This window comes from Globicephala melas, chromosome 1 (assembly GCF_963455315.2).
Source record: "Globicephala melas chromosome 1, mGloMel1.2, whole genome shotgun sequence".
NCBI classification, from domain to species: domain Eukaryota; kingdom Metazoa; phylum Chordata; class Mammalia; order Artiodactyla; family Delphinidae; genus Globicephala; species Globicephala melas.
The window spans coordinates 27572774-27596008 of record NC_083314.1 but is presented as its reverse complement, the minus strand read 5'-3'; the positions used below and the strand labels follow the sequence as shown (position 1 = coordinate 27596008).

The 23235-nt window shown below is 45.8% G+C and overlaps 2 protein-coding genes across 5 annotated transcripts in view; one reads left to right on the top strand and one right to left on the bottom strand.

Moving 5' to 3' along the window:
* The window catches only part of SDCCAG8 (SHH signaling and ciliogenesis regulator SDCCAG8), a 261720-nt gene extending 248397 nt beyond the window's left edge, over nucleotides 1–13323 (top strand). For 2 of the 4 annotated variants that reach the window (XM_030868561.2, XM_060306969.2), the window contains 2 exons: nucleotides 3169–3293; nucleotides 12890–13323. In XM_030868561.2, the coding sequence (XP_030724421.2) occupies nucleotides 3169–3268 (100 nt within the window). In that variant the 3' untranslated portion in view covers nucleotides 3269–3293; nucleotides 12890–13323. The remainder of the gene's footprint in view (nucleotides 1–3168; nucleotides 3294–12889) is intronic. The other 2 variants (XR_009565641.1, XM_030868562.2) reach the window with 2 other exon arrangements.
* A 1530-nt stretch (nucleotides 13324–14853) lies between these two features.
* AKT3 (AKT serine/threonine kinase 3) overlaps nucleotides 14854–23235 on the bottom strand; it is a 395398-nt gene continuing 387016 nt past the window's right edge. Inside the window, exon 16 of the mRNA XM_060307050.1 lies at nucleotides 14854–18391. Coding sequence (XP_060163033.1) covers nucleotides 18306–18391 — 86 coding nt within the window. The 3' untranslated portion in view covers nucleotides 14854–18305. The remainder of the gene's footprint in view (nucleotides 18392–23235) is intronic.

Sequence of the window (23235 nt, the reverse complement as noted above, 5' to 3'; positions counted from 1 at the left end):
TGTGTCTTCAAAGGTACCCACTCCAGTGCTGGACAGCAGAGTCGCTGCTCAGATGAGGGGGTCAGCCTGGGCAGAATGCCCCCCTGGCCCTAGCTGGCTGGCCTGGCTTCTCTGCTCCCTGGGATGTCATTGTTTCTCCCAGCCTCTCCATGCTGAGGATTCGGTGGAGGAAAACTTCGGTTTGATAACACTGGGGTGGGTTTGAGACTGTGCTCTCACGAACAATTGCTGCACATAACAGCGTGATGGATGGCAGTGGGCGTAGATTGGGCTTCCCAAAGCTGCGATGGCCAAGGCTTCACCAGAGGAAACTTTTTTTTCTCTCCTCCAATATCAGAAGGAGGGCAATGGGGGCAAGGCGGGGGGGTGGGGGGGGTGGGGGGGAGGGTAGGTAATGTAATTTATACAGTATGGAAGCAGGAAAGTGCTCACACTTGGATGGAAGATACTTGCTGTTGGTTGGGATCTGCCCCAGCCTGATCCAGGGAATCGGGAGCCTGGGCAGGGCCAGACTGCAACCCAGGCTCGGGGCGAGGGAGACCCTGAACCTGGTTTTAAGTAGCTACAAACACAGGAAATAAGACTCTCCTTGGCAGGAATAAAGACTCAGACGTAGTGAATGGACTTGAGGACATGGCGGGGGGCGGGCAGGGAAGGGGAAGCTGGGACGAAATGAGAGAGTGGCATGGACATATATACACTACCAAACGTAAAATAGGTAGCTAGTGGGAAGCAGCCGCATAGCACAGGGAGATCAGCTTGGAGCTTTGTGACCACCTAGAGGGGTGGGATAGGGAGGGTGGGAGGGAGACGCAAGAGGGAGGAGATATAGGGATATATGTATACATATAGCTGATTCACTTCGTTATAAAGCAGAAACTAACACACCATTGTAAAGCAACTATACTCCAATGAAGATGTTAAAAAAAAAAATGGGCAGAAGAGCTAAATAGACATTTCTCCAAAGAAGACATACAGATGGCCAAGAGGCACATGAAAAGATGCTCAACGTCACTAATTATTAGAGAAATGCAAACCAAAACTACAATGAGGTATCACCTCACACCAGTTAGAATGGGCATCATTAGAAAATCCACAAACAACAAATGCTGGAGAGGGTGTGGAGAAAAGGGAACCCTCTTGCATGGTTGGTGGGAATGTAAATTGATACAGCCACTATGGAGAACAGTATGGAGGGTCCTTAAAAATTAAAAATAGAATTACCATATGACCCAGCAATCCCACTACTGGGCATCTACCCTGAGAAAACCATAATTCAAAAAGACACATCCACCCCAATGTTCATTGCAACACTATTTACAATAGCCAGGTCATGGAAGCAACCTAAATGCCCATCGACTGACGAATGGATAGAGAAGAAGTGGTACATATATACAATGGAATATTACTCAGCCATGAAAAGGAACAAAATTGGGTCATTTGTAGTGAGGTGGATGGACCTAGAGTCTGTCATACGGAGTGAAGTAAGTCAGAAAGAGAAAAACAAATATTGTATAATAACGCATATATGTGGAATCTAGAAAAATGCTACAGATGAACTGGTTTGCAAGGCAGAAATAGAGATACAGATGTAGAGAACAAACGTATGGAGACCAAGGGGGGGAAAACGGGTCTGGGGTGGTGGTGGTGGTGGGATGAATTGAGAGATTGGGATTGACATGTATACACTGATAGGTATAAAGTAGATAACTAATAAGAACCTGCTGTATAAAAAAAAAAGGACTGTCTTTGGTCCTTGCCCTCTCCAGAAACAGCAGGGGCAGTGGGCGGGGCATAGACCTATGGGCGTGGTCAGAGCGGGCTCCTACCTGGGGAGCATGCACCACGCCTGCTAGACCCCTGCGTCGGGTATTTCCAGTTCCCGCCTCTCACCCTTGCAATGTGGGACACTTCGAAGGAGGGGTAGTAGAAAACCAGGTGTGACTGAAAACCCGGAGCACAGAGTGTTCGGCAGAGAGGATAGGGGTGCAGACTGGGGTGCAGTAAGTGTGCCTGGGGCAGCTTGAACAACCTCCTGCAAAACCCACTGGAGCTCGAGAAGGGGGCGGGGCAGGCGGTAGGTGCCATCTGGGAAATGGGGAGGGTTGCCACCGGCAGAGGAACCTGAGGAGAGCGTGAGTAAATTACTAGACCACTGTTAGGTTTCCCAGGGTGCAGTTTTAGTTTTACCTGTCTCCAGGTGCTGCATCCTTTTAGTAAACAAGTCTGCCCACCCCTACCTAAGTCCCGAATGTCTGTCCTCGCAGATGTTTAATTGTGCTCAGAGCCTGCCAGAAACGGGGTCGCTGGAGAGCTTGAACTGAGGGCAGGCTGAGCCCAGGGTCTGCAGAACCATCTTCGAAGTTTTTGACTCAATGCGGGACATGTAGCCTGAAGTTTGAAATGCATCTTGAACTTTTCCTGTGAAAATACAACTTAATTTCACTGTTGGTGCTTTTTGAGGATTGTGAGGAAGGGCATATGACACACCCAACTTCTTTCCAGAACAGTTCTGGGTAGTTGTTCAAGTCTAAATTTAATCCAAGGCCTACATTTCCATGGGTGAGTGTGCTACTGGTTGTAGGAAGCCGTCTGTGGACAAATGAGGATAATAGAGAATTAGCAAGTCTGGAGAGGAGAGCCCATCAGCAGAATGACAAATTTAGGATCTTTAAAGACATCTGGTCAGCGATGCCGGAGCTCGTGATTGACTGAGTGATTAATAATGGAAAACCCTTAGTTCAGTGTTTCCGCCTTCCCTCGCCCACTTCCCCAGCCGGGACCGGCTGTCTGCTCCAGTCTGCCAGAGATGTTTCCAGCTGAACAGTGGAGGCATTTAGGCCCCTCATCTTTGACCTCTGGGAGTTTAAGGTTTGAGTTTTAATTCAGTTTTATCTGTGTGCTCCCTAACTGACAGCTCACCGAAAAGACTCCCAATTCCCTTTCATATCTGATACACTTCCATTCACCTTATGGAGTCCGTCCAAGGGCCTCACTTCAGGGTCACCCTGACTCCCAGCTCGTAGTTCATTGTCAGGACCTTCCCTGCAACACACAGAGCACTGGAAAACAGGGAGAGGGCTGAGGTCTTTGCTCCCCTGCTCTCTGAGGCCTACTGCCCCCAGTCTTCAGAACCCATCCCTAATTCTGCGGTGGATTTTTCTCCAGGCTAAAGCAACTAGACAAGCACAGCCAGGCCACAGCCCAGCAGCTGGTGCAGCTCCTCAGCAAGCAGAACCAGCTTCTGCTGGAGAGACAGACTGACTGAAGAGGTGGGACGTCTGAGATCCCAGGTACTGTGCAGGGCGCCTCACCCACCAGAGAACGCACCGGGGTACACGTGGTCTTTCCCTTGTTCCTTTTACAGAGCTGTGTCTTACCAGGCTAAACTCCCCGGGGGTCCCGTTGGTTAGCGAATAAGCTGGGAGGGAGATCTTGAAGACTGTGCTGGGCACAGTGGAGGACACAGAAGTGCGGGCCCTGGACCTGCCCTCTTTAGCGAGCTAACGTTCGTACGGGAGAACAGACCCACCGTGAAGCAGCAAGCCACACAGAGTGCTGAGCCGCACCGTGTGGGCACCACCGCTGAGGAGCGCAGGAGGCGGGAGAGCAGGGCGGGAGGCAGTGGTCAGGAGGCTTTCTGGAGGAGGTTGGCTTTGAACTGCCCCTGGGGGACGTGTCTGTTTGAATTGGTGGAGGAAAGAGGTGCTCCCAATTAGGGGAGTCCCTGTGAATGGAATGTAGGAGTCTTGCTTTAAATCAGCTGGCTGATAATTGGGCTAGGGTTTGGAGTGCTGGCGGAGGGTGTGGCAGTGTTCCATAGATAACATGCATTAACTCTCATTACTCTTGAACAAGCCTGCAAGATTGATTATCCCCATCTCACAGATGGGGAAGCTGAGGCTCAAACAAGCGCATACAGCTAGCAAGTAGGGACACTGAAAATGGAGCCTAAGTCTGACTCCTTAACAGACTTTCCCTGTTCAGGTTAGGTCTGGGGCCACCAGCAGGGATAATGGGGGAAAGAGTGTCCAGGTAAGTTTGGTGTAGGGAATGAAACCTTTATTTTTTCCCTAAATTGCTTCTCTTCCTGTCAGGGAGGCTGGGCTTTTTACCCCATCGAGCAGTTTGTTAGGATAATGAGGTGCTCCATGAGTGCCCGGGGGACGCCGTGCAAGAAGTGCTTGGAATGATTAATTGGAAAAATGCATCAGGAAATGAAAATGATGAGACAATTGTCTCATTCTTTTTTCAAAATGACCATGTGCCCAAACAGGTATAGAGGAGCCGCTGTCCTCTGAGTGATTTTTCCCACTCAGCCCACCAAACCCCTCTGCAAAAGTCCTCATTTGTTCCACAAATAGTAAATGAGCATCGCCAGGAGCCAGTCACGGAGCTCAGGCTGGGGGACGGAGACACACCTGCACTGTCCCCTCCCAGGGCCTCTGAGGCTGCTCGCAGGGAAGGGTGGTGCACAAGCGACACGCCCTACAGTCACACAGGCATCCGGGATGCTTGTGTAAGCATCATATAACATATGAATAAAGGAACATGGGTTTCAGGGCTTCTTCTCACACACACCGAGATAGCATCTCTGGGAGCAGGGCCCAGGAATCTGCATTTTAATGAGCTGTTTGGATAATTCAGTGAAGACACTAGGGTTTGAGAGCCTCTGAAAGTGCTGGGAGGCAGAAAGAACAGAGAATGATTCCAGAATGCATCGTTGTCCCTAGGCCCTGAACAAGTCATTGAAGTCTCTTCTAAGCCTGTTTCCACATCTGCATAGTGGGTACCATACCAGCCTAACTCAAAGGGACCCTGGAAGTGTTAAATGAGGGCAGCTGCGAGGTGCATGGCTGGTTGTCTTGCATATTACAGGCCAAAGAAATATCAGGGATTTTCTTTTCCCCTCTCCTCCCCAAACTGGGGAAGGTCCTGGGAGAAGCACAGGTTGGGCAGAGATCCTGTGGGACCAACAGCCATGAAACGATGTTCACTGCTCTCGCCCAGCTCCTCCAATGTGTGCAGTCACCTCATCCTGTACCTGTGCGGCCAGACCTCAACCAGAGCTCAGCTGTCTGGGCAGGTCCTTGAGGGGGGCCCTGGGTGGTGCCAGCCAAAGGTTGGGGCCATCGGGTCTCCAGACAGATGGAGGGACTTACAGCACCAGTGGAGCTCCTGGCCTCCAAGAGCTGAGAACGACTTCAGAACTTGGGTTGTGGAGAGTCTTCTATACAAGCTCTGAGCGTGTGGTAGTTTCTTCTCCATTCTGGACCAGATCATTATCCTGTGGGGTTTGCCTTTGAACTCCCCATCTGCCTACCTGACAGCCCACTTAGATCTTAACATGGATCATCAATGCTTAGAAACCTCTTCCAGGGCTTTAAAAACCTGGTAATTGCCAAATGGATTGCAAAATTTTTGTAAAATGCATTTTAAAAAAACCCTAAAACCTCAAAATTCTCTCAGAAAAATGAGCAGGTCTTTTTTCCCTTGCCTGAAGCAACAGAAATGATTTGACCATCCTATGCTCTCTGATACTGGCCCATCTGGCTCATCTCTAAAGGGATCTTTCAGATTCAGATATTGCATTTGGAATTATTTTAATGTGAACATGACAAAAGAAGCTTGGTAGAGAAAATGTTGGCTTTCAGTAGCAAATACTAGCATTCAAAGAGGAGACAGGAACCCAGGCAAGCTCTCTGCTCTCTAAAGCAAAGGCCCACTCTTTGCGCCCAAGTGCGGCGTTAGACCTGTTTCTGCCGTGGAATAAACTTGAACTGTGAGTTTAGTTTCCAGGGAGCCTTACCTGAGGTAAGTAAGGCTGCCATTTGACCCCGGCAGGTATGTGGAGGGTGCTACCTCCCGAGGGTTCCAGAGTCACCGGCCACACCCACTTCACTCCCACCCTTCTCCGGGAGAGAGACTCCTCTGGCTTGTCTCTGGTTTTGGGATGGTTTAGCTAAAGGCTTCCATTTTCCCAGCCTGGATGAATTAAGCATAATAATTTTGCACGTCAAACTCTAAAACTCTCTATCCGCTGGATTCTCAAAAGAGAATGGATATTTTCTGGCCCGGGCAGCTGCCCTGAAGCTGAGTCACATCCCTCCAATTTGTTCCTGTGCCTGAGCCCTGGGCCCTGAAGCAGATGACAAGCTCGGGTTGGCCAGTGGCCTCTGACAGGAAACATCTAGCCTGTTTAGGAGGCTTTATTGTTCTAAATTGTTTCTGCTTAACTTCTGAAACATGCACAGCAACACGCCTGGCCGAGGGGGCCGCTCACCGTCCTAACTGCCGCTGTGACATTCTTTGGCCATAAGAATTCCCGTCTCCCCGAAACGCTGCTGTCGTGTGGTGGCCAGCCTGGCGAGAGTCGGGCCGGCCTTGTGGCTGACCCAGTGGATGTGGCTCAGTTTGCTGATCGCCAAGTTCGAGGCTGCTCTTCTGACTTGTTCTTAGTTTAGGACTGATTAAAAACACTGGCTTTATGAATCTCCTGCTTCACTCCTGGGGAAAACACTTCTGGGAGACAGCTTTTGAAACATCATGAATTGCTATGTTAGTTCTTGTAGCGAAATAGAGACATGAAAACACTAACCCAGTCTTACTCCTCTGTTCTCTTCAGGGACGGGAGTGACTGTGGTTGTGGGGGGTGGGGACTTGAGGGGTGGTGTCCAGGATGCAGAACCTGGGCCCCAGGGGAGTCTTGGTAAGGCCTGACAGCTGGGAGCAGGGTTAGGGGTCTGTGACCCAGCGCCTGGGGCTCTAACATCTGACCAGGATGGGTGGCAGCAGTTGGTGAGGAACTTAAGAGTCTTTTCTTGGGGAGAATGGCATCTGAGAGACGGGAAAGAATGGAAATTATCTGTCTGCTTGGAGGACTGTCATTTACATCGAGATTATTTTACTTGTACATTTATTTGGTGATGATATGGTTTCAGCTGATTTGCGTTTTCTGATAGCCTCTGTCCCAAAAGGCTGTTTGATTCCGTCCTCAGTGTTCAGTCTGGGGAGGGATGCCTTTTTAGTCCCTTCAGATGCATCACTTTTACAGTTTAGAAAACAGCATCTGAAACCGACTTATTGGTGATTAATCAGTTGGCCCTATGACTTTTGAACATTTTTGGCAGTGAATTTACTTTCTAATTTGATTTAAACTTGTGCATGGATCCAGCAGACATATGTGATTATGTTCAAAATCATGGAGATTACCTCGTTACACCAAAGGATTCATGAAGAAAGCTGGAAACACGCACAAGAAACAAAGACACAGATGATGACGAAGGGAGGAAAGGCCCGTTTGTGACCTGAAGGAAAGGTAGGGGGAGGCTTCAGAACTGTGCGCTCCAGTGAGGGCCGCGCAGCTCCTGCGGGCCCCTGCAGACTGAGCTGTAGGGTCGCCCAGCTGGGACTTGGAGGTGTCCACAGAGTCTGTGGTGGTCCTTCCTTGAGCCCTGAGGGCTTCACCCAGTTACGTCGGCGCTTCCACGAAGCTAGCTACCTGTGAGACAGATGGTGCTTGAATAGAACAGCAGATACACTGAATAAAATAAATTAAAAAGCCTCCTCCTGAACCAAGATTTTTTGGAAAGAATTCTAAATAGATGAAAACAAACAATTTGATTTCAACCAAATTGTTGTTTTTTTGTTTTTATCCTGATTTTCACCCGAATTGTCAGTCTCAAAAATAAACACTGATACATTCCCAGAAAATATTTTTCAAATAAAAACTGACTCTGTTAAAGTTTGCCCTGATTCTTTCAAAACTGTGTACAAGACACTGTCAACCGAAGTGACTTGCATATTTTTTTAAATAAACTTGAACATATGCAGCGAAAATGTCATTAACTCCCTGCTGCCTGAGGGTTGTTAAAGAATGACGTAAGACCCCTGGCGCGGCATTTCTAACCTGGGGTCTGGCGACCCTCAGAGAAGCTTCCTCAAACTCAAATAGCATAGTTTAACTTTTTTTCTTTTTTTAACTAAAGGCCCTGTGTGTAATTGATATTGAAAAGCGCATACAGCTTCATTTAAGCCAAACTTGCTCTTCGTTAACAGTTAGTTCACTTTGTCCAAGAGTGAATAATTTCAGAATAAGACTCATGGAAGGAAAATAAATTGAATTTTACATTGCTTCAGATACATTTGCTCCACTTATTGCTTCCCGAGTCAGACATTACATTTTGCAATATAAATTCACAATCAAGATTTTAAAGGGAGCTAAATATTTTAATCCAATTAGACAAGTGAACAAAACACTGAATATTACATGTAGTGTAGATAAGTGGTTCTTGCCTTTAAAAGACTGTAATTCCGTCACATTACAACCCCAAATGTCAATGTTGTCTTTATTTTTAACGCTTTCAAACATGAGGCAGCCAGAGGCTCCACTCTCTGCTGTTGGTGACACTGTCTGTCCTTTGGGAATTCTTAAAATCTATTTACCATGGAAACATGGTGCGTATAAAACACAGACCCCTGCCCATGTGCAGGGGAAGTTCTCGTGACTCATGAGATTCAAGAACGCTGGAAGATGACACACTGGGGATCCCGAGGGTTGTGGAAGGAACCCCCGTGCTGGAGTGTGCTCTGGGGAGAACCTGGCGCAGCAGTCCCGCCCCTGGGCGCGCGTGGCCTCCGCCTCTGACCGTTCCTGTCTGTGCGCAGGGCTCCCTGCATCCCCCCACATTGCAAGTCCCAAGTCCAGATCGAGCTGCTGTTTTCCAGGAAGCTACAGTGTCATTGTCCACACTTTCTTTCTGCGAGGAAGCCTGTCCTGCCTTTACCGTTGCGTTTTTCTGGCTTCTGTAGTTCTTCTCCGATTTTGGAGCCCAGAGGCAGCAAAGCCAGGCCCCAGAGTCCAGGGAAAATGAAGCCTGAACTCTGCCTGCCACAGAGCTTTCATTGTCAGAGACCCAGCCAGGCAGCCGGGAGGGAAGAATAAATCGAGGACCTGTGGTGACCTTGCCATGAACTCCTGCCCGTTTGGCAGCTGTGCTGGCCGGAGGGGTACACAGCTTAGCGAGAGCTCCAGTGACTTGTGTGGGGCAGAGGCAGGCCTCTCCTGACCTGCAGTTCGCGACCTTGAGCCCCGTGCTGGGTGGAGAACTGCCTGCTTACAGGTCAGTGGTCATGTCTGAGGCCACGTTTCCACAAAGTGCTGCAGGGGACTGGTGAGGACAAATTGGTGACCACCCATAGGTCACATGGCTGATTTATTCCGGGCTGCCTGATATATTTGATTCCTCCTTAATCCCAGAAATATCAAACGTGGTTGCTCTTTCACTAAGCTGGTTGGAATAGCATTAAAAAGAGCCTGGACTTTGAGGTCAAACTGCCTGGGTTCAAATCTCAGTTCTGGACCACTTCAGGTAAGTTCTCGCTTCCGCATCGCTCAGTTTCTGGTTAAAAAAAAAAAAAAAAAATAGTAATAGAACGAGCTTCCTTTTAAAACGGAGCTCTCTGCATTACTAGGGCCCAGAAGAGATGACCGTCTAGCAGGGTAGCACTGTGATTGCTGAAGGCTTGAAAGGGCCACTTGGAGAAATCATTTAGCATCCATTTTGCACAGATGGAAAAATCAGGCCCAGAGGAGTGGAGTGACTAAAGCTGGGAAATGAATGGGCAAGGAAATGAACTTCCAGAGAGACTGGTATTCATTCCCTGAGCCATGGGCTGCATGGAAGGGGGAGGGAGTTCCCTCTCTCCCGGGGCAGCAGCCTGGAGGTGGGCCCCAGCTGAGAAAGCCGCAGAGCAGTGGCCTGGCTCCCAAAGTGGGGACACATGGAGGAGGGTACTGGGGGCTTCCCTGGAGCTCTGTCAGCTGAGGCCAAGCTTTGAAATGCCCCAGATAGAGGTTGGGGGAGGGATTCTACCTTCTTTCTTGAGTTAAAAATAGATGCTTTTCTGCCAGAGGCATGAGGAACAGGTCCATTTTTTTTTTTTTTTTTTTTTAACCTGGCCACACAGAGACGGAAAACGTACAAATGAGCAAGGGAAAAAGCAAGAAGGAGGGATATTCCATTGGGAGGGGCTGCTAAGAGGCCAATGGAGATGTACAGAGAAGAGACACATGGTGGAAACAAGGGGCAGGCTGAACCGTGAGCATCCGTATGCATAGGGCCTAGCTGGTGCCGTGACGTCCCTGGGCTGCGGGCTTGGGAACGAAGCTGCAGAGAAGGTTCAGCTGGACCCCGCAGTGTGGCTGCTTGGGGAACAATTCAGGTCACCCAGAGAGACTCGTTTTTTAAACTTTGAATTTAAACTTCGGAAACAAATTAGACACACAAGTCAGGGTTTGTGGAGAGAAGGCTCTGTTAGGGTTTAAAACGAGAACAAAGAAAACGGGTCACTGATAGCGGGCTTGCAGTTGGGGAGCATTTATATCATCTGTGGACAGCGCTGCAGAAGAGCAGCTGCCAGGGTGCTGTCAGCCCTCCTCAATCTGGAGGGCAGCCACGACAACTGCAGATGTGGCCACACCACCCAGGGGGGCCACAGCGAGGGGCCTCGGTGACAAGTGTGATGGTCCAGGGACGGGAACATGGTGGCTGAGGGCTCAAGCCACGGTTCACACTGGCTGTGTCCCATCGGCACACACACCCTCGTCTCCCTTACAGCCCGACCTCACGGTGTCCACAGCGGTGTGGGCAGTGAACCAGCTTTCTGGAAATAGGCATGGCTCATGTCCCTCAGAAGTGATGGCAGACGAGCCAGATTTTGGCAGTAACTAAAGATTCTGTCTCTCTGGACATGCTCCCTGCCTAAGGGGAAGAACCGAGAAACATTCTCTACTAAACATCCAGACATCCAAGGGTGACACTGAGAGCTATTTAGCAGGAAGACAGTGACATAACAGGGTACATGATTCATTCAGTCCCATTTGCTGGATGCTCACGACGGCTCGGGCAGCGAACAGTAAGTACTATGAGGAGGAATGCAGGGCTTTGCACCAAAACCAAATGAAAGAGAAAACCGATGGAGCCCGGGAGAGAAATGAGGGCTGACCCCTGGGCAAGTGCCAGCAGGGAATGGGCCAGGCGGTGGGCAGTTCCTGGCGGGAACCGCGAAGACTCATGCGAGAACTGCCCGTTTCCTGGAGCTTGGTTTTAAAAAATTCCCACAATACATTTCCCTTCTACTTCAGGTCTTTACTGTTCTGTGTTGTGCGTGTTACAGGTATGTGTCTTTTCTACCTCAAGGTCAAATTTTTTTTTTTTTTTGAAAACGTGCCTATTGCAGTTTATGCTTATTCTCGTATTCAAAGACGCCCTCGAATCTCTAAAGTTAGAAAGTAAGCCACCATTTCCAGAGCACCCGGTGGGCAGGCAGCCTGCCTGTCTGTGGGACAGGAGGGTCATTCAAGCCAGTCATTCACTGGATCCGTTCAGTCAGGACCGGAAGGCAAATCAGCTCTTGGAGATCCTGTGTTTGATGGGCAAATGGAGCTGGCGGCAGCCTCTGAGGACAGGGGCGCCCTTTCTGCAGCGGCAGGGCCCTGGGGCTCCCTGGCTTCCTTGTGATGCTCCAGGAGCCCCGTGGGCGCCACGAAGGAGGGTCCATCCACCTCCCAAACCCCCAAAGAGATGCACACAGACACCACTCACTTCCTCACCACGTCCGGGGCCCCCCACTGTCTGAGAGCAGGGCTGCACACGATACTCTAATTGCCCTGTGTCGAAACCCACAGAACTGCTCACTAAAAAGTCATGAGTGTCTCACATACGCTGGGAAATCTACTTGAAATGTAAACGTTTTCTCATTTTTTTAAAAAGATAACAGGCTAATTTTCATATTTTTCTTGTGCAAACTCTGATCTTGGAAACGCTGATCACTCGTCCTGTCTTGGAAATCCTCCACAAGTAATCGTGGCTTAAGTTGGGTAGACAAGAGCCCTCTCTAATTCAGGAAATCTCTGTTGGGGAGTGCAGAGCCCACTTGTTTCTCTTGAAGATGATTCTCACCCAGCCAAACAGAGACCAGATGGGGCCCGTGTCCCTGCATTACATTCCAATTCATCTCTTGAAGTGAGAACTGGGATTCGGTAGTTATCATCCTAGCCCTCTATCTAGTCTCTACCATCCTGGTGACTTCACACTCCTGGAGGGCAAAGACCGTGTCTGAGTCATCTTCCCACACAGGACACAGTAGGTACTCGAGAAATGTCCTGTGCAATGTAACTATTTCCAGTGGTTTCTGACACCACTTCCTGACGTGGGTTAAACTAATTTGAACAGCCACATCCGACATCCGCTAGGGCAGGCAGCAGTACTTTCCTAACTTGCGACTCCTTCAACCCAATTTTCATGAGCTAGTTTTGAAACATTTATTCCTGTTTAAAACTAGGAGAGGACATACACTAAATTCCCTCTTCCAGCATGTGGTAGGTGGTTTCCATGTGAAAATGCCTTTATATATGTTAAAACACACTGTCTGCATCTAAACATTTGGAGGTGTTAGCTTGTTATCATTTCACCAGGAATTTCTTAGGGACACTTGGTCTATCCACATCCTGTTTTTTTGTCCAGTTTTACTCACTGTAATGTCTGAGCAATTTTCAGTAAACAGATTCTGGCACGAATCAGTGTCTCCTTTCTCCTGTCCATGGGGGAAGAGATGGCTCTTTAGCTGTGTCCTGTCATCAGACCACCCTTATTTAAGAGACATGCAGAGGTCTGGAATATAGCGTGTCTTCAGATTTAAAGCATTAAAAGAGTTCACCTTATATTCCTACAAACTTTTCATACAGTTGGTTACGTACAATTTCTATAATTTTTGCATAAGAATTTTTTACAAAAACTTAGAAAGAGGTAACTAAACCAGTGAGAAGACAAATCACATTGAAGAACATGATCTATTTAAACTTACTTTTTATTATCATTTTTTCCAGTTACCCAGCATGCCACAATCTGATTGCTGACCTGGATGAAACAGTGAAATAAATGATTTACAAAGAGATATTTACATTCATCTGATTTATACGTAATATGCCACAATGCACCGCGACCTTCCCAGTGGACCCCACCTTAGACTGCGGCGGGCTGCGTCATCACCGCCACATTCGTTGCCAAGCGGTCCCTGCAGGATGGATGGGCTGGAGCTGAAGTCTGACACTAGACGAGGAGACCTCCTGGTGTATGTTTTCAGAAAAGGCTCGAAGTTATTATGTTTTTATATCTGCTCATTTGTATGCTTTGTTACACATGTGAATTTCAATAAATGAATTTTTTGAAGACTTGAAATGTTTCCTTTTTATCTTGTAGTGATGAAAAAAAAACACACCAAAAAAAGGCACATATTTTAACTAGGCTAAAGGGTATTAAGGACCAAACCTTTTTTCCTGCCATTCATGTTTCTTTCCCTCTTGGAGAGATCTATATATATTATCCTTCAACTTTATTTGCTTTTAATCAACATCCCATAAGACTCCATTATTTATCATCCTGCTAATTTGTGCACAGTCAGAAGACACCAGGAAGCACTAGGCATTATCCTCTCCACTCTGTTAACAACAAAAACAGACAAAAAGCATCTTTGGCTTGGTGGTGTCATGTTTCTTCTTCAATATGCAGTAATTGAGAGGAGGCTAAAAATGTACTCAGTGAAATTACAAAATTTACTTCTATCAAACATCTGTACACAGATCATCATTTTAGTTTAACATAGTATTTCTACTATTCACAATGAAGCCCTCAAGTGCTTTAAAGTAATAAAAATGGGCGCTGAAAGTGTTGTGTTGTCCTTGAGGATGACAATGGAACACTAAGGGCAAGGCTGCAGTCGGGACAAGTCCCTGACCTCAGGCTGTTCTCCCTGGCACGGATCTGTCATCATCATCACATCACATCACATCCTCTTCATGGCCTCTCAGAAGGATGTGGATTAGGGCTCTGGAGGCGGTGGGATGATACACCCGCTAAGACCATTGAGTCTCTCGAGCATGGACAAGGTTCAAGCCTGAAAGAATAGAACTTCTATTCAGATTCAGAAGTTTTTTTGATTTCATCAAGTGTGCTAGACATAAAGGTTGTCACATAAGATATATTAATTGTCCCTAATTCTGTTTCAGGAACAGGAAATAAATTACACAATATTCTAAAAATAGCACCTTTAAAGAATTATAGAGGTCACTTTATGTTAGCCTCCTGGATCTGTCCACCCCAGTGGTTTTGAGAGAAGAGCACATGTAAGAATGCCCTCCAGTTTGGCTGTGTGACATACACATAACATGCTTGACCAACTTTGGTCCCAAAGCCGTTCCTCTATCTGGCTTAGTCACAGAGCAAAGCCAAGCTTCTCCAATAGCATTTAGGTTTATGAGGTAAAATCAGAAAAATGACCCTAGGTAAATCAGACTGTAGTCCAACCATCCTACCCATCTATGACCCACGTTTCAGTTGGTTAATTTGCCACGACGTTTTAAAAATATACTCTAAGAAAGGAAGTACGCAGCGCAACACATTATCAGGAAGACATTACTGACGAGCTACATTCCTTAAGAATTCTGGGTCCAAACCGCCTGGTGGGAGGACTACTAGGGGCTTAACAAATCTCAAAAAATACCTATTCTATCTCCAGCTTCACAGATCTCTCCTAAGCCCATTGTTGGGAAGTCAGCATCCCCCCTTTGGAAGCAGCCCTTCATCAAAGTTTGTACAGTTGCATTACTGCCATTTTATTGAATAAAATAAATCCTGTGTGTGTTTTGAGCTACAAGAAATGTACATACTTTCCTGTCACACTTTATATAGAATGGGTTAATACCAGGTGACGCTATTCATCTTTTTTTAGAAAAGAATAATATTTAATTTTCTGAGATTACGGAACCACATCCAACAACAATAAACAGAGAAGTAGCAGATTGACATAGTGCTTTATTTAAGCTGTCTGTACGAAGGAAAATAATGTGCATCCCTATCATATACGTGTAAAAATACTAAGGATGTACAGTGTACAAAAACAGTTTCTTGTAGTTATTTCACATCCTTGTGGGTCATATACTTAAGGAAATAAACAGTTTTAGTATGACCAACAGTAATAGTAATACAGTTTCTTGGGTTCATAGTTGCGTCTGCTTGAAATCCTTAACCAGATGACTAGATCTTGCGCGGATCTAATGAAAGAACTAGCAAGGTCAAGAAATGTCACAAACTATAAAGCTACAGGGAGGTAATTCAATTACCAATTTAGAGGTTTTCTTCTTATTTAAATAAATACTTTACATTTCATGCTTGCCTGTAATGCAGTACCAGGAGCAAGATAAGGGAGTTCTACTGTAGACACAGTACAAACAGTAGCAGCAAAGTGTGTACGCTGAGGTGTAATAGAAAGACCCTGCAGTTAGTAAGGAAGGCCCTTACTTTGTACTCTAAGAGAAGCAAGTGGCCCTTGCAAGAACAGTCAGCTTTAAGAAGCTGGAAATCAGGTATGGGAAATGGAAAACACTGGAATAATGCTATGTAGTTAGTGTGGAAAGCAAAGCTGTGAGCAGCCCTGCCAAAGGTCCAAGCAGAGACGGCCAATTTCCTCCAAGATGGCTGCATCATGGCAAGAGGCAGACTTCAAGGAAGTTGGTACAGGAAGGAGTCTGCAAAGCCTGAACTTCTGCTATTCTGACAGAGTGACTCCAGGGCCAGGCCTTTCCGTCCACCAGAATCCGAAACTTCAGCTATGGGCAGACATGAGGGAAGTTTTAGAATCTCCTTCTACACACATTTCTGTTTTTCTATTGTTTTTCCATGCCAGCTGACTGAGATCAGGGAGTGAAAGTAAGGGATTCTTAAAAATCAAAGCCAACAACACACCCTGTGTGACGCTAACAGAATCTCGGAGGGGATACGGGACTAAGCCCCGGGCACCAGCTGGGGACAGAGAGCCAGCTGTGCAGAGTGGCCAGCCTGAGGCACAGTCAACGCTGTCATTAATCCTTAGGAAGTGTCCTTGGCCAAGGTCATGGAAATCACCTTAAGATTTGGGGGGGGAACCCCAAAACTATCTGTGTGCTTAGTGTATGGTGTACTTTCCCTCTGAAGAAATGAATGCTCTGAACACCAGCCAGTCTCAGCTTTCCTCTCTTCCTCTCACCTGTTCCTTTTTTATATAATGGATGCAAGACAACTTACAGGACATACCTTCTAGTCTACTTTCTTGTCAAAGTGAAACATTCAACATAATTCCAAGTGAAAAAAAAAAGTTGAGCTATATGTGTAAGTAAGAATGAACTACCATTTTACTGTAACTTCCTACTCAGTACTAAGGATGAACTTCACTCAGGTAGAAATATGAAAAATTAGGACAAAATCTATGTCTGAATATGTCTTAGCTGCCTTAGTAAAATGCCCTTTAACCCCCTGTCAGTCCCAGTGGTCCACCCACTGCCAGCAGTGGTTTCATATCTGTAAACCCACACTTCCAGCGTCAAGAGGCTAAGACATCTGCATATGAATATGATTCATCCTACTTAGAAAGTCACTTGCTCTTTCATACAATGCAATCATAACACTACGTCATGCTGCAGTCTTCCATTTGGGAGCTGTCAGATAGTTTAACTAAAATACATCTCCACGATGGCTCCACGGAGTCAGGAGCCCCCTGGACTTCATAGGCTGCTTTGGAAAATGTCAGCTCCTAGCACCAAAGGGTTTAATCTGAAGATCATCATTAATGAAAGAGAAAGATGAGGTTTGCATACATGTCCCCTTTCAGTGAGAAGTGTCGGAATTTGAGGACATGAGTATATACAGAAAAAGAAAAGTTGGAGGTGTTCTTTTTTGTTTTGTTTTTTCCCTGATGGCTTAATTCAGTGATAAATGTACCATGATCAGAATAAACACACCAGGTCCTTATCCTTTACTGCCCACTTCGTAAATACTTGAGATGTGTTCATTTTGCCAAGTAAAGTTCATTTCTTATCATCCAGGTCTCAATTTTCTTCATTACATTATGTTGCCAGGCTGTCATAATATTTCAATTCTCAAAAGAGCAAATATAACACCCATTTGTTTCAACCCCTTGGCATGGATAGTTGGGGATTTCTCATTTTTAGCACCAAGGGGTTAAATGACAGCATCTCTTCTCCCAAAGCCAAATTCTAATCTATATGTACAATTTCAGAGCCTCATCAAAATTTTGTTTTTACACAGGAGAAAAAGTGCATGATTCTCATCGGCGTGTACATTCCTTGCACATGGGTCAAAAGAAACTGCAGTTAAGTCTGTTTTATGTTAAGTTGGAGCTGCATTTGCTAACATGACATACAATTCTCATCACTAAAAAATAAATACTACTGCAACATAAACAAAATCATAAAAGGACATTCAAAGTTTTAACATCCGAGAAAAAGCTAATTCACGTAGAACTGAAAGTAAAAAATTAAAACAAATAAGGCAAACACCTGTTTACCTTGGTGTACAAATTTTGGTGAAAAGCAGGATCATTACACCTGTCTACATTCTTCAGCCATCAGAGGTGATAATATCAAGAAGGGAAAAAGGTTTCCAAGAACAGGGGAAATAAAACGCTCTCTGGTGCAAATCATATCATAGACCCTTTAAGTGACCTACTCTGCTGTGCATATGCTTCCTTCCTTGGTCGAACAATGTTCCTTTGCCAACAACTGCCTGTGAAATCTGGACATCCACATGTAATATCAGGCTTCCTCTGCAGTATCGAATACGAATTTAAATTTATAAATGTATATATCTATCTTAATAGTTGTTCATTCCTTCTCTCAAATGCTTCCTAATGAATTCCAGTAGGATCTTACTGATACCTACCTATTTTACGCACTGATCTGATATGCTTTACTAAAATTTTGCATATGCACATCACCACGCTTCCACAATTGCTTGTTCTGAATTATAAACTAAATCTTCTTAGTCTAATTAGTTTTTGATTTATCATCTAGAAAGTTAAAAAATATACCTAGAATCATTTAGCCTTCACTGTTAGGGAAAAACAAAAATTAAAAGATCAAAAGATGACAGTTGGTGCACAAATGAACAATGGTGGGCTCATGACTTCCAAAGATTGTAAAATTACCTCTTAAAGTTGCTATAATAGTAAGACAGTAGCAGCAACAGCATGAGACCTTAGACTGAGATACAATTTCATGCAAAAACAAAAGTCGAGTATGTCTGCATATATGTGTGTTCTCATGTGGGTGAAAGGCGGCGAGGGGTGAAGACCTTGGACTGGTCTGGGATGTCTGAAGGTGCTCCTGCATTTGTAAGAGCTAGGACTGCTGTGATGTCCAGGAATCATTTTCAGTAATAAATCTAAGATGACAGTGAAGTAGCAGAAGAGACTTATTCTCGTCCGCTTGCAGAGTAGGAAAACTGAGGGAAATGCGGCCGCCTCTCACTGTCCGTGCAGTCCATACCGTCCTCATCATCTGTGGGCAGGAAACAGCTATTTTAATTTTGCATTAATTTTTTGCAACATAATCTCTGGTCTATATAGTTCTAATCCCTAACGTAATAAAGATTAATGGAGGCAACAGCTCCCAGAAACTTGTGTTTATCAATAAAACATAGGATGGATACACTTAATTTCAAAAACTTTCTCACTTTCAAACACATGACCTATGAAGAAATAATACTATCCAATCATCTCCTTCAAGACACTAACATCTCAAGGCTCAAACTGTGAAAAACTATTGAAGAAGACAAGATTTTTAAAAATAAAAAGGAACAAATGATCTTCAATAACCTTTACTTTCATGAAAACATGCATGTCAAAGTTACAAAGTCAAAGAATCCTAAGGCACCCAAAGTATCTGCCTAGAATCCAGTATCAATCTGTCTTCAGATGCTTGTATTTCTTCTTCATGGTGCTTTAGGTGTGATTGCAAAATAAAGCTTATTAGGATTCCATTTCATTTGAGCCCTTGATTTACATGTTTAAGATTTTACATTCTTTATTCTACATCTAATACCTGCCTTAACTTACTGTTCCTAATTTTCCTATGATAAAACTTTAGGGCTTCCCTGGTGGCGCAGTGGTTGAGAGTCCGCCTGCCGATGCAGGGGACACAGGTTTGTGCCCCGGTCCGGGAAGATCCCACGTGCCGCGGAGCAGCTGGGCCCGTGAGCCATGGCCGCTGAGCCTGCGTGTCCGGAGCCTGTGCTCCGCAACGGGAGAGGCCAAAATAGTGAGAGGCCCGCGTACCGCAAAAAAACAAAAACAAAAACAAAAAAAAACTTTAAAGTAGACTAAAGAGAATAAGTCAAGGAAAGAGAGGGAAAGAGGCCAGCATCTAAGTATTAGTTCATCAGGAAACAAACTGGGAGACTTGAAAGGCATGGAAAGAGACGACTTCCATTTAAGCTGCTCCTCCCTTTTCCTCTTCCCTGTTTTCTTGCATTTGAAAGGTTATGAAGGATCACCCAACCTCTTCCTATAACTATTCTGATGATTAAAATCCTGCAGTGTCGGAATGCTCTTCCTTTACATGTGTCATGAATTCAGTCGCTCAGTCCACAACGTTCCCTGTGCACCTGTTCTGGGCTGTGCACAAAGTCCCTCCCTGTGTCCTCGGGGCTCACCCCACTAAACCCCTCTGCTCCACTTGCAGTGCCTTTGGTCATATGCTGTGCTACAGGAAATAAGCGAGAGTCTTTCAAATACCCAAACTTCTTCAAGCAAAATAATTCCACTTCCTCAAATTCATATAGGAAGTACATTACCAATTCTTTTAATTTTCCAACCTCTCCAGGGAGCATCAATTTCATGTAATAGGAGAAGGAATACAGGCCAGACCCCACTGCATCACGGGCACTGACCCTGTTACACAAAAAGGATGATGCGTTGCATGCCTCTGAAGAATAACAAACATTCATGCTCTTTTCTCACTGTTCTTTTCAGTATTCTATTTTTAATAGAAGATTCTAGAAATGGGATCAAGTTGCTAACCAAACTTTGTAGCCTTGAATGTACCAGAAAGTATCACTGTATTAGGTGGGACTCAATCTCACAAGTAGCATTTGAGGCTCCCTGCTCTGTGTAAACCTCCCTCCTGCAAACAGACCTTTTAAACTATAGTCCTCATTTCCAGATAGTACTGCGATCTGGGGAAATCTCTGCCTCCTTATAAAATACCAGTTAGGTACCAAGCAAACCATCTTTTAGGTCAAACACCTTCCACAGTATTTTCAGATATACTAAAGATGGTAGGAGCTGTGGATGGCATATAAAACCTCTGTAAAACTCTATAAAAACTCTCTAGGGGAAAGGCAGCTGAAATCTTAATGTTCAGACTCTGACACGTGCCAATCACATTTCAAAGGAATAGTTTTCCCCGCTAGCAGCTTTGTTTTGCTGGGTGTGTTTCTGCACAGCGAACAGACAGCACATGTGGGAAGCCTGGTGTTGTCCGCCAGAGAAGGGCTTGTCCAGCTCGCTGGGCTGCAACCAGGCATCGCACCAGGGCAGGGAGGCCTGAAGCCCAGGGCAGCCTGGCTCTCGACAGGAGGAGGGGTTGAATTTCCTTTCCAAGGAGTATTATTGCTATGAGGCTGCACTGTCAGCTGAAAGTTAAAAGAGAATCTTCATTCTGTCAATTTAGTAACAAATTAATCCCATTTCCGAACGTAAATCTAAATCTTGTTGATGACCATACGAGGGTCCCTGCATCTGGATCTTCTTTAAAGTCAATTATATCGCCCTCTCACTCCATCTCCCTCCTGTTCTTTTGAGCTTGGCAGTAGTGAGGGGCAAGTCTCTGATCGTGGCCCCAAGAGGAGCTGTGAGTTGGGAAGGTGCTGGGGCAGGAATGAGGGTTTCCCCTGGGCCCTCAGTGCTGTGCAGGCCAGCGGGGCTGTGGAACGAGGAGAGCTGGATGCAAGTGACAGCTGACAGGACAGCCGGCTGCCCCAGCCAGGCCTTCACACCCAGTCAACAGATATAAATACGTTCCTGCACTGAAGGAAGGTTCAGAGGGAACAGTGATGATGATGGACATGAACTATGAAAAAAAACCCAAATAGCACACATGCGGGAAAAGAAAACAGGGTGATCAACCCTACATTCTACCTCTGAATCCCTGGATCCAGGCAGCATTAGTCGCCTAACTTCCTTAGAACATTTAACCAAAGTAATTATATGGCAGCAAAAGCTACTAGGAGCTCAAACAAATCCTCTTTTCCTCTAAGAGGAAGCCAGAGGATCATTAATGGATATAATGCAAGACGACACATTCCAAAATCTGTTCAATTAATTAACACCAGTGAGGAAAATCTGGCATGTTACTGCAGCTGTTTGTAAAAAAAGAACACTTGCCTTTCTAACTGCTGATTTGTTCTAAAAAATAGCTCCTTTCTGTTTTATAAAAGCAAGGTGGCAAGTGGGAAGACAATCGCTAACTTAATGGTCCTACTGTGGGTTTTTATGAACAAAACCTCTGTGCTTTTAGCAGCTTGAGAGCTGCAGTGGTCTCTCACCAGCAACACTATTCAAAGCTGCAAGAAGAAAAGATTATGTTAAATGTAATCACAGTTCAAGGCTTCACAGATTTTCCTTTGATCTGCCTCTTACGGGAATTTAGGATATACCCAGGGATAATCCAAGAAAAAACACTGTCCTTGTGCCCTGGAAGAACCCAGGTGCTGCAGTCCACAATTACTGAGGCTATTGCCTAAGGCAGGAGCCCAGTCCTGTGGCCTGGTGCTGAGAGCCGCAAAGGACAGGCTGCTGGTGTCCACACGTTGGCCTCAGCCCACCTGCTGAGCTCCTTCCCCTGATTTTTCTCTCTAGAAATCCTGAATTGGAAAATAAGTTGGCAGGTCCACAGGGTCCCCCTGCCTCTAGATTGTGGTACACGCTGTCAGTCTAGACGATGCTCGCTGGATGCACGTTTTGGGGCCACCTAGGGCCCAGCATCAGGCCAGGGCCACTCCTCACGGCTAGCAGCATAGTTTAGTGGTCCCTCCCCCATCCGCAGCCCCATGTGCACTCTTTTTTGCTAGGTATTTACCTACCATCACCCTTCACCTAGTGGGTCACAGAACAAAGAACACTGTGGATTGGTTAACCTGATGCTTCAATAAAATTAAAAATAGGGTTATTGAAACCTATAGAGAACTCTGGGTGCCTTTCCTAAAGAGATGGCTTCTCAGGCACACACAGGGGAAAGACGGGGCTCCTGGAAATTATCAGCCCTGCACTCCCCTTTGACCTGTCACATTCCAGAGCTAGTGAGGGGCAGAGCCAGGACACAAAGCAGGGTCTAAGTCCAGGGCTTTCTGCAACCCCATCATTCTCTTCTACACTGGGATTTTACTGTTAACATTTTGGAGTAAAATAGGCACTCATGGCTTTGCATTTATTTACACAGCCTACCTATTTCTATGACTTTCAAAATAGCACATTTAGTTTGTTCTAAGAATTAGAATCCACGAATACCAAAAGCTCTATTTAACCTCCCAAAGCTCCCTGTGAAATCACGTGAGGAGGTAAGCCAAACACAAATTCTGGGCTGTGATGGGCAACAGCACTGTCTGGAGAGAGTCGGGCCTCCTTCTGGCCCTGAAACTACCAGGCCTCGCCCTAATCTGTTTATTTCCTCATTTAACACATATTCATTGAATACCTACGCTGAGCCAGGTACCTAACTCGGAGCTGGGGTTAGCAGTGAATAAGACAAACCAAATCCTTCTTCTCAGGGCTACTGCATTCAAGCTGGAGAAACAGACAGTAAACAAAGAGACAAATTAACCAGAAGAATACCAGCAAGTAAAGGTGTCAATGTAGAGAACTGGCGGGGGCAGGTGGTGATGGGGTCTGATGGACTGCACTGTTCTTAAGGTCGGGAGGCTAAAGAAAGCTTTCTGATAAAGTGACATTTAAAGAGATCTGAAGGACAAGTAAGAATTTATTCATGCATATGTCTGGGAAAAGAAAATTCTAGGCAAAGAAGAGTAAACACACAGTCCCAAGGCACAGTGAGGGACAGTGTGTTCAAGGTGGGGCTGGAACCCAGGGACTGTGGAGAAGATGGACAGGATGAGGTCTGAGAGCAGGGTGGGACCAGATGTGACAAAGCTGTGCAGCCAGTGTGAGCAGTTGGATTTAGAGTGCAGCAGTGGGGCCCCTGGAAGGTTTGAAGCAGGGGAACAATGTGGTCTGATTACAGTTAAGGTTATATCCAAACGATGAGGCTCTATGGTGGGAAGCACTCCTAGGCCAGTCCAACAACTCAGTGGTGTTGCCCAGAATTTCAGACAATTGTATCACCACAGC